This window comes from Apostichopus japonicus, chromosome 14 (assembly GCF_037975245.1).
Source record: "Apostichopus japonicus isolate 1M-3 chromosome 14, ASM3797524v1, whole genome shotgun sequence".
NCBI classification, from domain to species: domain Eukaryota; kingdom Metazoa; phylum Echinodermata; class Holothuroidea; order Aspidochirotida; family Stichopodidae; genus Apostichopus; species Apostichopus japonicus.
The window spans coordinates 16,935,133-16,952,172 of NC_092574.1; the positions used below are offsets into that span (position 1 = coordinate 16,935,133).

At 37.0% G+C, this 17,040-nt stretch overlaps 1 protein-coding gene across 2 annotated transcripts in view; it reads right to left on the reverse strand.

Annotated features, from left to right (window-relative positions):
* Nucleotides 1–737: 737 nt before the first annotated feature.
* Nucleotides 738–17,040, reverse strand: part of LOC139980361 (copper-transporting ATPase 1-like) — a 34,393-nt gene continuing 18,090 nt past the window's right edge. For both annotated transcript variants that reach the window (XM_071991982.1, XM_071991983.1), the window contains 12 exons: nt 16,517–16,766; nt 15,797–15,921; nt 14,889–15,035; nt 14,153–14,344; nt 13,437–13,625; nt 12,269–12,485; nt 11,546–11,704; nt 10,678–10,820; nt 9,850–10,053; nt 8,896–9,013; nt 6,503–6,605; nt 738–5,222 (listed from right to left, as the gene is read on the reverse strand). In XM_071991982.1, the coding sequence (XP_071848083.1) occupies nt 4,985–5,222; nt 6,503–6,605; nt 8,896–9,013; nt 9,850–10,053; nt 10,678–10,820; nt 11,546–11,704; nt 12,269–12,485; nt 13,437–13,625; nt 14,153–14,344; nt 14,889–15,035; nt 15,797–15,921; nt 16,517–16,766 (2,085 nt within the window). In that variant the 3' untranslated portion in view covers nt 738–4,984. The remainder of the gene's footprint in view (nt 5,223–6,502; nt 6,606–8,895; nt 9,014–9,849; nt 10,054–10,677; nt 10,821–11,545; nt 11,705–12,268; nt 12,486–13,436; nt 13,626–14,152; nt 14,345–14,888; nt 15,036–15,796; nt 15,922–16,516; nt 16,767–17,040) is intronic.

Sequence of the window (17,040 nt, forward strand, 5' to 3'; positions counted from 1 at the left end):
AGCTTCTGTGTGAATTAAACATCAGCTCTGTTCTCATTGCCTTGCGTACTTCACCACATTTGCGAGGTTTAATTTAAATGTCTGCACTAAAACTGTTGATATATTGAGTTATTTCAAGTTGATTAATGGTGGCAATGAACTCAGGTTCATTCATTTATTTTTGTACATGTGCTTAATTGAAGTTTCATATCACAAAGTAAGAGAAGGTGGGAGAAATGAACAGGAATGCACAAATTGGTATTGGGTGGGGTGGGGATGGGGAGAGAAATAATAATAATATAGGCACTAAAAGAATCAAGATATCTAGATATTCTTGAAAAGGGCAAACAGCTGCTTTGACAAGCAAATCAAAGTTCACTGTCTTTAAATCCCTCTCGTTTTTTAATTGATTGTCCAGAAAGTTAGAAAATGTTTTGTAAAGTGGACATGACACTTAGAAACTCGTAGCTAGTCCAACGGTGTCTAAACGAGGTAAATTAATAGCTATGCTATAGTTTGCAAAATAAAAACATAATTAAATATTCAAATTGATTGACATTTTCTCTTGTATTGCATATCACTAAACATAATGCAGAGAGCACAGAGGGCTCACTTCTAATTAATGCTGGAACCTCTGTACTACGACAGCAGGAACTTTGCCAAACAAAAACAAACATAGAAAATCATATATTTTACTGCTGAATGGCAGACTGTGCACAGCCAACACAGAAGCAAAAAAGAAAAATAAGCTGTTGGAATCATGTTTTTCATATCATTAATGGTATAAAAATTCAGTACATCATACAAACTACATTTTGTACAGATATTAAGCCTAAATACACATTACATACAACATACTGATACTATATCAATATTCATGGTACAAACAAAGCTACATAGTATTCCACTCATTAAGATTAATGCAGTCCACTTGTAGATATTAGAGAAATAAGGATTCCCAGATCCCAGGGGTGGGGGAAAGGGGGTGAGGGTGGGTGTACCCCCATTTTCAACCCTTCAGCAGAGACAGACATCAGTGCTATAAATAATCTATCACATAACACATCAATTAAAGACCATGTTATTAATGTAAAGCCTACATTAATGATACTAGATATTGAATAACCTACATTTGAATGCTACAGGTAAAAATGTTAGCTAGCACAAACATTGAGGCTATCACATAAGCATTAATGACATAGCAATCTATAAACTGCAAAAATAAACATTAATGTGACATTTATCAGTTCAGCAATCTATTGATAGCATGTATACATGGCAATCTACACAGAAAGCATAAACACGAATGCTACATTTATGTATTGGAAAGGCAAGTAAGTACAAACATTAATGACAGCAATAAACAAACATGAATGCTATATTTATGTTTTAGAAAGTACAATCATTAATGGCATAGCAATAATTTAACATGAATGCAATAATTATCAAGTACAAAACAAAAACATTAGTGCTAGAGCAGTATTTGTAATGGCATGGAGGATAACAAAATTATTCCAAACAAGGAGCACGGGGGGGTGGGGGGGTGGGGGGTCTGGTCTGTAATGTAATGTAAACACAGCCTAAAAGAGATTGCTTAACCCAGAATCCTTCATGTTATTGTCATATTAAACAACTTTCTTGTTAATATCTTTAAAACAATCAGAAAACCTGACATGAAAACAGTCAAATAGGCAAGGCTAAATGTATTAGAAAAGAATTTGGAAAATAATAATGATGAACCTTTTTTAATGTATATATATATCTCTATATCTATATATAGAAACAGTAGCTCAAATCTGATCATCTACTTAAAAGCACACAATAAACTTGCAAGGAATGATGAGAAAAATCTAAATCAAATATTTCAAAATAACGAAAGGAAAGATTAAAATGAAAGGGGAAATATATAACACCTCTTTATCGAAACCAAGAAGAGATCTGGAAAATCTAGATTCGCATAAAACTGTCAGAATTATATTCTTTGCTTCTTATCATTGTTGTCGATCTTACTAACAAAAGTGAAGCAACATTACCTGCTCCTCACCCTGCCCCCCCCCCCAAACCTTTAGGTCACATGTCACCCCTGGATACTTGTTGTAAATCAGACATTTTTTTATTAGTGTAATGTGATGTTGTCATTGATCCAAACTCAGTAATTACTTTGGTTAATTATTTGGAAAATTGGACAGGTTTTTAGCGCCTTTGAAAACCAAGAAATTTGAGGCCAAATGTGGCAAATTTACAAGTGCCAAATAAAAAGGCCTCTGAAAGTTTTAGCCGAACAAAATACACCTGGGATTAAATCTTATCTCACATGAAAAGTCCCTCCAGGCTTTAACGTCAAACAAGCTGTAACATTTCAGTCTTGAAGATTTGACCACTACAGTAATTGACTGTGATAAGAAAACTGAAAACCTACTTCTTTTTAAGGGGGTAGGGGAGGGGGATATGGAGTAAAACTTCTTGAGGAACTTTTACATTGCTTGTCAAATATAAAATGTTCTCTTAAAATGTTTCAGGCTTTGACTATATTTGCTTGTCTGCTAAGATGAAGATTATTCTTGCTTCAACATGTACACATATTTCTCTCCTTTTTTGGAGTGGGAGGGGGGGGACAAATTGGGCTCCTATCTTCATCAATTCAACAAGGAGATTCTCCTTGCTGTTGTTAACCCCACAAATTTCTGAAAGCCATACATGTCATTTACCTCCCTTGGCTTTAAAATTTGTCAAGTTAAATACACAAACATGTTTTCATGTCATGTTTGAAAAAGACAGAAAGAAACACCCCTGAACCTGTAAAACGTATGAAATGAGCTACTTTTGAGCACCAAAATACTCTTATTGTAAAAATACCCTGTCAAATACCCCTTAACCAACCAAGGACACAAGTTTGCAAGAAGTTGACAATTATCCCTCAACAATGGACCCTTTACTTTACAAGTGTGTTGTTATAACATGTTGTAGATGAATTCCTGCCTTAGTTTTTTTGTCGCCAGATCAAAAAAAAACAAAACAACCTTGTCAAAAATATGTCTGGAACGTCTCCTCATAGGGCAGATAAATATAATTAAAAAAATATCTATTTCTTTTTGCAATTGCCAATTTCTTTCAAAGAAAAGAAAGATATTGAAAGAACCACTCACTCAAACTTTTCAATAAACTTAGACCAGTAGGACGTCTGATCACTGATTGTCTCCTTATCCAAACAAAAAATATTATCCTCACATCCTTAATCTCAACTACTATTTTTATCAAATGTTGAAAATTGAAATAGAAAAAGCTGTCAGACTCAGTGACTCCTGGCCACATTTTCTAGAAGAACAGGATAAAACACTGCACACTTTTTTTTAAAATTTTCAAGTAGACGGTTGTTGACAGTAAGGTTCTTGCACCCTGTGAAGGCCTACATACCAAACTTGAAGTCTATCCAACTTTTTACTTTTGGAGTTACTGTGCTTACAAGGGTTGTCTAATCTTGACTTCTGTTGATCTGAAATGACCTTTTATCTCCACAGCAAATATAGGGTTCTTGTACACAATGGAGAACATTTACATACTAAATATGTCATTCACCCAAGTTAACTTTTGAAGTAATTGAAAGTAACAGACTTTTGACACTGTTGACCTCATAGGTACACACTGTGAGCCAATATACCGAGTATGAAGTTTCCAACACCATGATCTTTGTGAGTTTTGGTGTTTAAAGGACAAACCATATCTCACACTCGGGCACACACACAATCACCATGGCATAGATTCACACACACAAGCACACACATGTTTGTATAACATTCAGACCGAGGACCCCATCGTATTTTCCATTGTTCAAATCCACGTACCCTAACCTTAACAATACCCCATACAATAGAATTTTTCCGAGGACATGGTGATTCTTTAGAAATCACAACCGAGGACCTGGAATTCTTTTGTTCAAGTCCTCGGTCAGAATACAAAACAAACACACAGGCACATACACACTATCATAATGGCATAGATTCCCTTTGCCTGCAGCAAGGAATAAAAAAAATAAAGTTAAACATGGTAGGGTGGTTTTTGTTTTGGATAATTTTTTTCAAACTTATTGATCTCTATATTTATACTATTGCACTTCTCATTGACAAAAAAAGAAAATATAGCTTCATTTTCTGTCAACAAGGAAATCTGAAGATACAACAGAACACTTGAGTCAAACACAAATCACTAGCCTGGTCATTAAAGAATGACTGAAGACAAAAAAAAATAAAAAATATAATTGGTGACAACTATGACCAACAAATTTGTGTCTTCTACCATTCAAGGTTACCCTCAACCCTTCATACATTTGAGCACAGGTAGGCACCGAATGTGATCCACATGCAAAGAATCACATGGTTTCAACACCCCACCTTCACACCATTAGCAGATTCTTCATACTTGTTTACTTCACTTTATATCCATAGACTTGCTCCCCAATTCGGATAACTGTTGATTCAAGTTTCATTCCATCAGTCCCATATCCAAATTTATATTAATATTTCTTCAAACGTAACACATACAGATATCATATATAAAAATCTCTGGGCTTAGAGCACACTTTAATACATCAAGCAATGTATTTCACCATATGTGCATTTTATCTGTATCACATATCATAAATTTTCTCCCCAAAATTTTTCAAGTTTTCCACCACCACAGCACCAGTTGCAGGTTGGTCTATTTCCAATAATGCCAGCAGACATAATATTACTTCATTTCACTGGAAACTTCATGAAATCCAATCAAAACATCTTATCTCAATTTCTATGTTACTTCTGATCGCTTCAATTATGTGGAAACCCTAAGGGTTGCTCCTTAATGTTTGTACAAATTTTATGATTTTTTGTTCTTTGAGCCGGATCACTTTGGTCTTCTACACCCCTAATCTGTTCCACATTCCACCCCCTTCGTAAACACCTACTCTTCCTCCCATTCATATCTGTAAAAATCAATATTCACATATTTCCGATAAATCTTCTTGCGCCAGTTACAGTTCCTGGTCACTGTTATCTCCGCTATTGTCTAGGAGGCTCAGATGAGCATCTCCGAGCTGGTGGCCTCCGTTGCGTCTGGATGGTGCGACTCTGTCTGTCAGCCAGGAGAGCGGTGAACCAGTCTTACTCTCGTTGGATTCGATGTCCATCGGAAGAAATGGTTCCTTGATCAACAACTTCCCGTGCCTTCTGATGGGGAACATTACCTCCATTTGCTTTGGTTTCTTGTAACTGGAAGAATCAACAAATTGATCAACATTATCAGCCGAGAAAAAAAGCAAAACTTTGGGAACGATGACAAATGACCTATCTGCTATGATCAATCAACACGCTCTTGTCTCAATTATATGAAATAAACACATCAATTTTCTTGTCATGAATATTTCGCCTCCTCATCAGGGTGTTTGATTAACTGATTAAACATGGCTTCATCTGAGTTGTCTGTCTTCAGAGATATGCCCATACTTTATCACTGAGCAGTAATAGCACCATATTAAAGAGCAACATAGCTTCTCTAGTCATAAATATATCAAGTAGCATATTACAATCAATTGAAATTATGGAGTACTCTCCAGTCGAGCTGATGAGTAGAAGGATTTAGACCACTTCCTCACTGCTCTCAAGTTATGTTGGGGGGAGACTGTGCATGGAGGGGGGGGGTGGGGGAGGTTATGGCCTTGATACATGCCAGCCCTACCTAAAATTGAAATTGATAGTAATCTCTGTCTCACTATATAGTTGGTACCTCCCCCACTGCACATTTGTTTCGCCAACTGCACTACTCAATCTAACCAGCCCCCCCCCTCAACCTTCCCCCTCCTTTTATCTAAAGGTTTGAAAGCTTGTGATGCCAACAGTGCAAATATTTGCTTTTATCTCTGGATGTTGAGTTATGTGAATTGACAAATTCCAGTACAGAACATTTCCAAACCACAGCCATTCCTAATTACCAACATGTCCCTAGATTCCAAACTGTTTTCTCTGCCTGCATTTTATTCCAATCAACATGGGAGCAAGCAGACATTTGTTTTGTTTTTCTTTGAGTCTTATTATGATATCATATACTTGGAACGGTAGGATCCAGTCACTTCATAAGAATTTACTGAAATTAGAATCTTTTACACAGAGACACAAAAGTTAATTATGATGGGGTAGCCCCATATAATATCTCAGAATATTGGAGATTTCTCGGTAAAAGACAATATGGCAATGGTACTTTAACAATGGTTGACATTTTGATATTTTCTGTAATAAATATTTTTCCATTGGCTAAATTTAACAATCATTTTAAACCCTAGGAAGGACTTTGACCATACCCCCTTGTTTGATTACCAAACAGAAAGTCGATGTGGTACTTTCTTCAGTTGTACCTTTACTGTTTGGGTTGATATCTTTGAAAACAAAACTTTGAGGCAAAGTTTGACAACCTTGTGACAACATGGTTTAGAAATGATACACTGTGCCAACAATTGTATTGTTCACTTTATGGTTCTGATAAGGTCAGTACTTACAATTTCAGCATGAGAGATGATGTCACCACAGAAGAGCTAGACATGGCCATCGCTGCGGCAGCCATCCATGGTTGTAATGCTATTCCATAACGCATCAATGCACCTTGTGTGGAAAAACATTGTAAGGAGCAGGTTAGTATAACGTTGTTTACTATTGCACAGCAGATATATGGGTCCTAACCTGCAGCTATTGGGATGGCTATGACATTGTATATTAATGCATACAAGACATATGGGTCCTAGCCTGCAGCTATTGGGATGGCTATGACATTGTATATTAAAGCAGCATTTTGCGTCCTTTTCTATGATTTTCTCAACCTCACTGACTCCACTATGCCATAACGACATACATAACTAGCTTATCTATTTATATTTTACTTCAAATGGTGGCATAAAAGTCGAAAAAATTGCAACTTTCAACTTTGTTGTTCTCCAAGATATTTTCCGTTGGGAACCCAATAAACCTCGCCCATAATATGAATATTTAAACACTACGAACGTCATTGACAGATACGTAATATAACACCACGCTTGATTTGTGTACAGTCTATATGGCAGTTGTACCAGAGAGTTGCATAACAACTCCCCTGGTTGTACCAACGCAAAGTCTTGAATCTATTTTTAGCAACGGCTCATAACTAAACCTGCATCTCTGATTGGTTGAATTCAAACTAGTGGGTTTGGGAACTGAATGCGATTAATTTTGTATGTGGAATACTCGCCAATTACTCGCTCATGAATAAACATACTATTCACTGATTGGTGGAATTCAAACTAGTGGATTTGGAGATATGAAAACTTTGTCGAGGACACTTTTACTCGTTATCGACATAAATCGTTAATTACTCGCTAATTAACGCTCTTGGCAGGGTGAAACTTGGATGGTATCTTAGTTTGCTGTTTTATGATTGATACATCTAAAAAAATCGATGCACATGTTAAAAAGGTGGAAAAAAGCGACCCAACGCAAAATGCTGCTTTAATGCATACAAGACATATGGGTTCTTACCTGCAGCTATTGGGATGGCTATGACATTGTATATTAATGCATACAAGACATATGGGTCCTAACCTGCAGCTATTGGGATGGCTATGACATTGTATATTAATGCATACAAGACATATGGGTCCTAACCTGCAGCTATTGGGATGGCTATGACATTGTATATTAATGCATACAAGACATATGGGTCCTAACCTGCAGCTATTGGGATGGCTATGACATTGTATATTAATGCATACAAGACATATGGGTCCTAACCTGCAGCTATTGGGATGGCTATGACATTGTATATTAATGCATACAAGACATATGGGTCCTTACCTGCAGCTATTGGGATGGCTATGACATTGTATATTAATGCATACAAGACATATGGGTCCTAACCTGCAGCTATTGGGATGGCTATGACATTGTATATTAATGCATACAAGACATATGGGTCCTAACCTGCAGCTATTGGGATGGCTATGACATTGTATATTAATGCATACAAGACATATGGGTCCTAACCTGCAGCTATTGGGATGGCTATGACATTGTATATTAAAGCAGCATTTTGCGTCCTTTTCTATGATTTTCTCAACCTCACTGACTCCACTATGCCATAACGACATACATAACATATGGGTTCTTACCTGCAGCTATTGGGATGGCTATGACATTGTATATTAATGCATACAAGACATATGGGTCCTAACCAGCAGCTATTGGGATGGCTATGACATTGTATATTAATGCATACAAGACATATGGGTCCTAACCTGCAGCTATTGGGATGGCTATGACATTGTATATTAATGCATACAAGACATATGGGTTCTTACCTGCAGCTATTGGGATGGCTATGACATTGTATATTAATGCATACAAGACATATGGGTCCTTACCTGCAGCTATTGGGATGGCTATGACATTGTATATTAAAGCAGCATTTTGCGTCCTTTTCTATGATTTTCTCAACCTCACTGACTCCACTATGCCATAACGACATACATAACATATGGGTTCTTACCTGCAGCTATTGGGATGGCTATGACATTGTATATTAATGCATACAAGACATATGGGTCCTAACCAGCAGCTATTGGGATGGCTATGACATTGTATATTAATGCATACAAGACATATGGGTCCTAACCTGCAGCTATTGGGATGGCTATGACATTGTATATTAATGCATACAAGACATATGGGTTCTTACCTGCAGCTATTGGGATGGCTATGACATTGTATATTAATGCATACAAGACATATGGGTCCTAACCTGCAGCTATTGGGATGGCTATGACATTGTATATTAATGCATACAAGACATATGGGTCCTAACCTGCAGCTATTGGGATGGCTATGACATTGTATATTAATGCATACAAGACATATGGGTTCTTACCTGCAGCTATTGGGATGGCTATGACATTGTATATTAATGCTAAGAAGAGATTCAGTTTTATCCTTTGAACTGTCTTGTGTGACAAGTCGATAGCAGAAACCACATCTTGTAATTTATTCTGCAAAATAACAAAGAGATTTAATTAAATAGAATGATTGTGTATTTGTGTTACATGAGGAATGACAAACATTATCATTTGGTTGTAACACTGGGGAAGGGGGCAGGCCATTGCCTGGTGAATGGAAAGGGAAAATTTATTACTTTCTTTTAAATAATATTTATTTCCTCAATCCATTTATTATGGAGAGAAGACGAGAAGTTAAATAATTGTACCTTGGGTAGCTTCAAGTGGTTCTCCAACATTGCCAAACCTCAATTACAGTTTGAATGATATGCAACAATTTTGATTCAAATGAAATGGGAAGCAAGCTGGGTTAGAGTAGGTGTTGAAGGATACATCAAGTGAAGGCCATCAAGATGGTGCTGACATTTATGGAGCTTACATGGTGTTTACATGGTGCTTACATGGTGCTTACATTTACAGAACATTGAGATGGGAGCTAGATTTACAGAACATCAAGATGGGACTTACATTTATGGTGCTTACATGGTGCTTATATGGAGCTTACATTATGGTGCTTACATGGTGCTTACATTTACAGAACATCGACATTGTGTTTACATTTATGGAGCTTACATAGTGTTTACATGGTGCTTACATGGTGTTACATTTACAGGACATTGAGATGGGAGCTACATTTACAGAACATCAAGATGGTGCTGACATTTATGGTGCTTACATGGTGTTTACATGGTGCTTACATAATGCTTACATTTACAGAACATTGAGTTGGGAGCTACATTTACAGAACATCAAGATGGGGCTTACATTTATGGTGCTTACATGGTGCTTACATGGTGCTTACATTTACAGAACATCAAGATGGAGCTTACATTTATTAGTACTACAGAGGCTGCTTCCACTGCTACGTCAGTCCCTGTACCGATGGCAATCCCTACGTTTGCCTGTGCCAGAGCCGGGGAGTCATTCACCCCGTCACCTACCATGGCAACAATTTCTCCACTTGCCTGGAGATCTCTTATTTTCTCCACTTTATGCTGAGGGAGAACTTCTGCATAGATTCTGGCAATACCGACCTGCGAGAGTAATTAGGAATGATAGGAAAGGTAAAAACAGAAACTGGCTGTTCTTTCCAAATTTGTTTGAAACTTCATACAGTGGTCTATTAAAATGACCATAGTTTCTTTTCTTTTCTTTCATTCAAAAGCAGCTGACTGCAGCCTCTTTACAATGTAACGTCTTTACAAAGGCTTCACGACAAAATATATTGTGGTGTGCATCTGTGTTGCAAGGCAGCTGTAACCTACACAGTCTGATAGACTTGTGCATTTATGTTTGTATGTGAGGTAAAGTTAGGACAACACAATAAACACAAACAGGCCTAGCCTTATGTTAGGCCTACACAACAATTATATCAAGGACTATCCTAATGTCAGGCTAACAGAACAAACACACCAAGGCTTGGCCTAAATGGTAGGCCTACACAACAAACACACCCAGGTCTAGCCTTATGTTAGGCCTACACAACAGTTTCATCAATGACTATCTTAAATGTCAAGTCTACACAACATAAACACCCAATTCTACCCTTATTTTACATATAAAAGTCAAGACAACAGTGGTTATTGTCATTAGGTGATTAGGAACAAAAAAAAACAAGTTCAAGAATTTATTTTTGATGAAATCAATGGTTGTCTTACCTGTTCTGCTATTGCCTGAGCAGTTTTGGTGTTATCACCTGTTAATAACACTACATGAATCTTCTTCAGTTTCAAGGTGTTGATGGCCTGGGCAGCGTCTGGCTTCACCGTATCGGCTACAGATATTACTGAAGTCAGTATGCCTGAAAAAAAGGGAGAAAAATGAGGGAAAGTTACCAGAAAACTCTCCAATTCACTTACAAGTGTTCACAAATACTCACACATCTTACATGAAGAGGACTTAAAATGTCTGTTTATGCATTCCATACTAAACTAAATGGATTGAACAATCCCAACAGAGCTAATCACCTTTTTGGCAATGATGAAAGGATCTACATGGTGTTGAATTAATACCCTCTAATCCCTAAGGCATCATACACTCCCCCCCCCCCCTCCCCCAACAAACTGCTACCTTATTAGGTTTTACAGGCACACCTCAAAAATAGAACATACATTTAAGGGTTTGCTGAGACCCCTAGACTTTGGTTGCCCTTTAACCTTCATGGTCCCCAGATACCATCCTCATTTCATTCCCATTGTGTGACCCATCACTGACCCTAACACCAGCATTATAGTAATATGGTACCCAATAGAATAAGATTTTTTGGCCTTTTACCACAAACAATTCAAATTCCAACGACGATTTGCCCGGTATCAAGTGATCTGCAAAGTAACCAAAGCTGTCTCGGTTATCTTACTCCTCGAGCTCTTTTGTGACAGTTTATTCCTGCTGCAGCTGCTTTCATTTGCAGATATGAGGAAGATAGCTTTGGTTACTTCGTAGATCACGTGATACCCAGAATTTTGCCAGTTTTTTCTGGGTATAAACCAAGTTGAACTCGTAATGTCTTTCAAGGGAGCATCTTACCATTTACAGCAACTATCACAGTTGTCTGGCCTCTCTTTTCTTCCTTTTGCATAGTACTGTCAACCTCTTCGCTAACGGCCAGACCGTTTCTTTGCATCCATTCTCGATTTCCGATCAGCACCTCGTACTGATCCACGTTAGATGGTGGCCCAACTTCATCTAGAAAAGTATATACAGATTGTACTGTTTGCAAGTTTCTTAGATCAAACATTATAGTTTAGATGAAATATTGGAAACTAATACTAAAAAAAAAAAAAAAAACTAAATAAAAAAGTAGTAATAAAGTTTTAAATGAATTCTTGATTCTGCATTCAATTGAAACTTCTTACCACTAATGCCCGGAATCAGCAATGCCCATTTCTTACAACATCAAACACTTGGAATTCTAATGATCTATTCCAGCAAACAATCAATCAATACACCATACCTGATTGATCAGGAGATATTCAATCAATACCAGCATTCCTGGATCATTCACCAACCCTAATCAGTGTACTTGATTCATTATGAATCATTCCAGCAATGAAACCAACCAACCAACCACATAAGCAGTGTACCTGATTCATTCGGAGTCATTCCAGCAATCAATCCAACCAACCACAGAACCAGTGTACCTGATTAAATAGGAATGATTCCAGCAATCAAACCAACCACATAACCAGTGTATCTGACTAAATAGGAATCATTCCAGCAATCAAACCAACCAAAACATAACCAGTGTACCTGATTCATTAGGTGTCATTAAAGCAGGACTGCTTGAAGAAATGGAATCCACAATCTCCTCTCCAATTTCAACATCCACATTATTCTGCATTTGTTTGGCCTGATGAGATTTCTCCAGTAGATTTTCAATACTGTTGACATCGATGGAACACTTCATACCACATCCTGGTACTATCTGGAAGTTGTTGCTTTTGGCCAGAGTCGAGACATTAAGTTCCTGTACATTCATAAATGTAACAAGAAAATAACAAAATTGAGAGATTATCTTTCAACAAGAGTAATAATATTCCCCTTCTAATATATAAACAATAATTTAAGGAGAAAAAGAAAAGCAAAAAAAGACCAGAATATCTGCTGACCTGAAATAACCTTAGATATCCACCAAACCCATAGGGACCTTGTGGTCACCAAGGTGGTCCTCCATGCTAACTATGAAGTCAATCAAATTTTAAATTGAAAATACCATATTCACAAGGTTGAAAGATTTTCACCTCCATTGGCCCCAAATGACTTTCAAGCAACACTCTATATGGAAGTATTTTGATACTAATTTTGACGGATCAACATAAAACCTATCACATTTCTTTCTTTGCTTTGCTTTAAATAGGAAGTTGTCATGTTTTCAAAATGTTCAAGCATTGACCTGTGGTGACCTTTCATCAGCTTCAATAACCTCTACAAACACTACAGGATACTTAGAATTGATATGGTTTTCAAATATTTTCACCCTCATGATTTGGTTTTGAACTTCTCACACGAAAACCGACAAGAGATGCTCTTGGTTTGTCTCAATTTGTCAATTTCAAGATACTCCTGCACTGTTGTATTCATAATATTTATAATAAATTACATTTATATAGCGCTTAATACAGGGTTTCAAAGCACTTTACAAAGTAGGAAAGAGACAAAGGAAACCAAGGAAAAAAAGCAACTAGGAATCAAACAGAAATGTTTTAAGTTGTCTCTTGAAAATACGAAGGGAGGGAGAGTCACGACATGACAAAGCTATATTATGGTTATTGCCATTTTGTAAATGAAAAATAAAATTGATCAACACATTGGAAAGACATGCAGCTGACTATGAACTGGACAACTTTCCTTTGATGTCAAATATTTAGCTTGCACTCATGAAGAAAAAGACCGAGTGTTCCGATTCCGAGCGAGTTACCTTTTTCACGTGGCTTGTGATGGCAGCACCGATAGGATGCTCGCTATCAGCTTCGGCCACTCCTGCTATGGCTAGCAGTCTGTCCATCACTACCCACGCCTGTGATGGACCTGTGAACAGAAACACACTTGTAACCTTCAGGGCCCCCTCTGTGATGGTTCCTGTCTTATCAAAGACGACTGTGGTAACCTACGAAGAGAAAGTGAACACTCTGTTATAGGAAATAAGTCTAAGAACAGATCCAGGTTTAAAGATATTGGCTCAGCACAGATTCAACCATACATATTTTTGACTTTCTGCAGTTAAAAGTTTTAATCCACAGTAAAGTACTTTTTACTTTAAAAATCAAAAGGAATGTTTATGTTCATGTTTTTTCTTCTCTGTGCATTCTCCTTTGCTATCAGTGTATACTTGCAGATGTAACAACATTTTTTTTACAGTTGGTTTTCTGTTGTTTGCAAAGTTACAAGATCTTACTGTAATTTATAGATTTACTGTAACCTTTGGCTTACATCCGAATGCAACATGCACTTTCTGTATATAACACAAATAAATCTTTACATATTTCCCACGCTTTTGTTTAAAAAAAGAAAATCAAAATTCCAGAGTTTTACAAGACCAGAACACATTTGTCAGTTTACTATGTAGCCTACATGTACCCACTGCTGAGGAACTAATGTTAGGCTACCTACAGATTTATGTTCAAAATATTTTACCTTATGTGCTAACTCCAACGGTTCTCCTCCTTTTATGAGGATGCCGTTAATAGCCCCCACCCCAGTGCCAACCATGACTGCTGTGGGTGTTGCTAGTCCCAGGGCACACGGGCAGGCGATACAGAGGACAGCGATGGCGCACTGGAAAGAATTCTGCCAGATGAAGATGACTTGATGCATTTGATCTTCACCCTACAAGTCAAGAAAAAAGGATTCCCAAATTTGGAGGTTGGTAAAAAGACAGCTTTTATACCAAAACATAAGACAGCAAAGGGAACTATGTAATAGTGAGACAGTAATTCTATATTCAATAAAAGTACAAAATGAACTGAAATATACAAACTTGTAACAAAAGCATTTATACCATAAATGTGAGAGATTTAAGTGATTTGTTAGTCCTCCTTAATTTTTTACTGAGAAACTATAGAATAATTTTTTAGGATAAAACAATTAAAATGGTACTGAAATAGCCTTGTACTTGCTTTTGCATAAAATACTGCCAAAAGTGTGTGCTATTTCAACTTGTCTCACAATTTGTCAAAATAATAAAATTTCAAATTTTGTCATTGGAAGAACTTGAAAAACTGACTATTAATTCACTTTAAATTAAACAAATAATGCATCTGTGATTATTTTTTAGTAAATCTAACTTGTACCAAGAGATTTGCTTTGAATTGATAAAACATTTCCACTGATCATAGCACGCAATGAAGGCCACACGGGCGGCATATCTCACCGTTGTATTAAAGTCAGGATGGGCATGCATCATGTGTGGGTTATGGTAACCAGTAAGCACATGGAAAAAGAGGGTCAGGAACGAGATAACAACGATACCCGGGACAAAATAACCAGCAATTCTGTCAGCAAACCTCTGGATAGGAGCCTGTTGGACAAACAAAATAAAATATGTATACAAGATTGACCAAATGTAGAATGATTGATTGCATATCAAATGATTACTAAAACCATTATTAATACTGGATGCTGGATAGGCTATATAACAATGTGATATCACTGCTAATGTCCCTATTGTAAGAATCATCAAGGCCTCTGGTTACATTGCATTCGATTGAGTTATACAATCTGTTCGCACTTCCTTTGACTAAAGTCTACATTTTTGGACTGAAGTGTGAACTAGTGTGTTTGTGACTGTGTGTACTCTGTGAGATTGATTTGAGTCATGAGTAATATAATGCTGAATTCCCGAGGTCGCATAAAGGTCACTGACGGCTATAGGAAGCTGTTCTTGTTTATAGAATGCATTGCAGCATGTAAATAAAAAATAAAAATTTAACAAAAAGAATGGCCGGCAGAAGTCACTTTAAAATGCTATCAAATTGCTAGATGTAAAGGAATGTAAAGGAATTATGATATTTGTTATTCTCTAATAAAGTCAACCTTTGTTGCTATGCACTGTCTACTATTTAATGTTGCCAATCTACTGATAAATATGAAAAGTAATGCCAAACAAAGAATAAAAGATATTTAAAAATTTCTAATTGAGGAACTTCTTGCACACAGTCACACACTTTTAGTTCTAGTAATACAGCAATGCCCATATTTGACTGCCAGTAGCACACATTTTAATTATGTAAAATTGTTTACTTCTCATTAAATCTTGCTTACTAGTTCATACTTTCTTACCTTGGAGGTTTGTGCCTCTTCTACCAGTCGAACAATGTTTGATATGGTGGTGTCTGATCCAACATGAGTAGCTTGCACATAGAGGGAGCTATTCTGGTTAATTGTACCACCAATTGCAGTGTGCCCTATAATGAAAACAAAAGCCCCCCCAAAAAAAGTACATGTAAAGTTTCATAATGCTTCACCTTTTTCAGACACTGAATGAAATTTTTTATTCCTTCTGAACAAACTACTCTAGAGAGCAAGATTGTAGTTTGATCATCTTTTAAAATAATAATAGGTTAAGAAATCATTTGATACACTAATATTGTGAATGACTGAGAATTCAAGTAGTTAAGTCCTTGTATCGCCAACGAAAACTAATCGCCAAGTTTGATATGTTCCTTCTATGGTCTTTGTGCCGAAACATGCTATGTACTCTAATGTTTGTATAGCCAACTGATAACCATGAGTAGAATTTTGCGATGCAATTCACTATGAAATTACATACAATATTGAGGATTTCACCAACTAATGAGGTTCTCCCTTTACCTCTTAAACAAATTGACACTTTCTTTTTATTACAAGTATTGGTTCTTTTGTTGTGATTCTTTTGTTTTTCACTCCAAGTACTGATTCTCCTGTACTCAGGACTACCTTCTTTAATATCCCACCCCAATCCTCTCCATACTGATCCCCCTCCCGTTTCCTTCTCCTTCACCTCCTCTTCAATTTACTCACCTTTCTTCTTGACGACAGGTAAGGATTCTCCCGTGATCAGAGATTCATCCACGTTCGATGTTCCCTCTATCACCTTCCCGTCTACGGGGATCTTTTCTCCCGGGAATACTTTTACTACGTCGCCTTTCTGCAGCAGCTCCACGGATATCATCTCCTCCGTCCCAAAGGTTCCGTCTTCATCCACCGTTACCAGCGTTGCTTCCGTCGATTGCAGAGAAATCAACTTAGAGAGCGCCTCTGACGTCTTCCCCTACACCAATGTAACAGGAAGTAAATAATATTTATAAACAACTGGTAAATAACTTGAAGCTGACATACAGAGCAACTTATGAAAGAATTACCTAGTCACATTTCAGTACTTACATTACCTTTTAAACTCCAGTGCATGCCCCATCAGTGTCACAAGCTTGTTACCATAATCTGAGCTACCACAGATGACCAAGAAGACTTCAAGCCTTCTGACTTTGTTTTTCTCTTTCTTTTGCCTCAGCAACCGGAGCTTCCAAACAGTGTTAAATGATCTT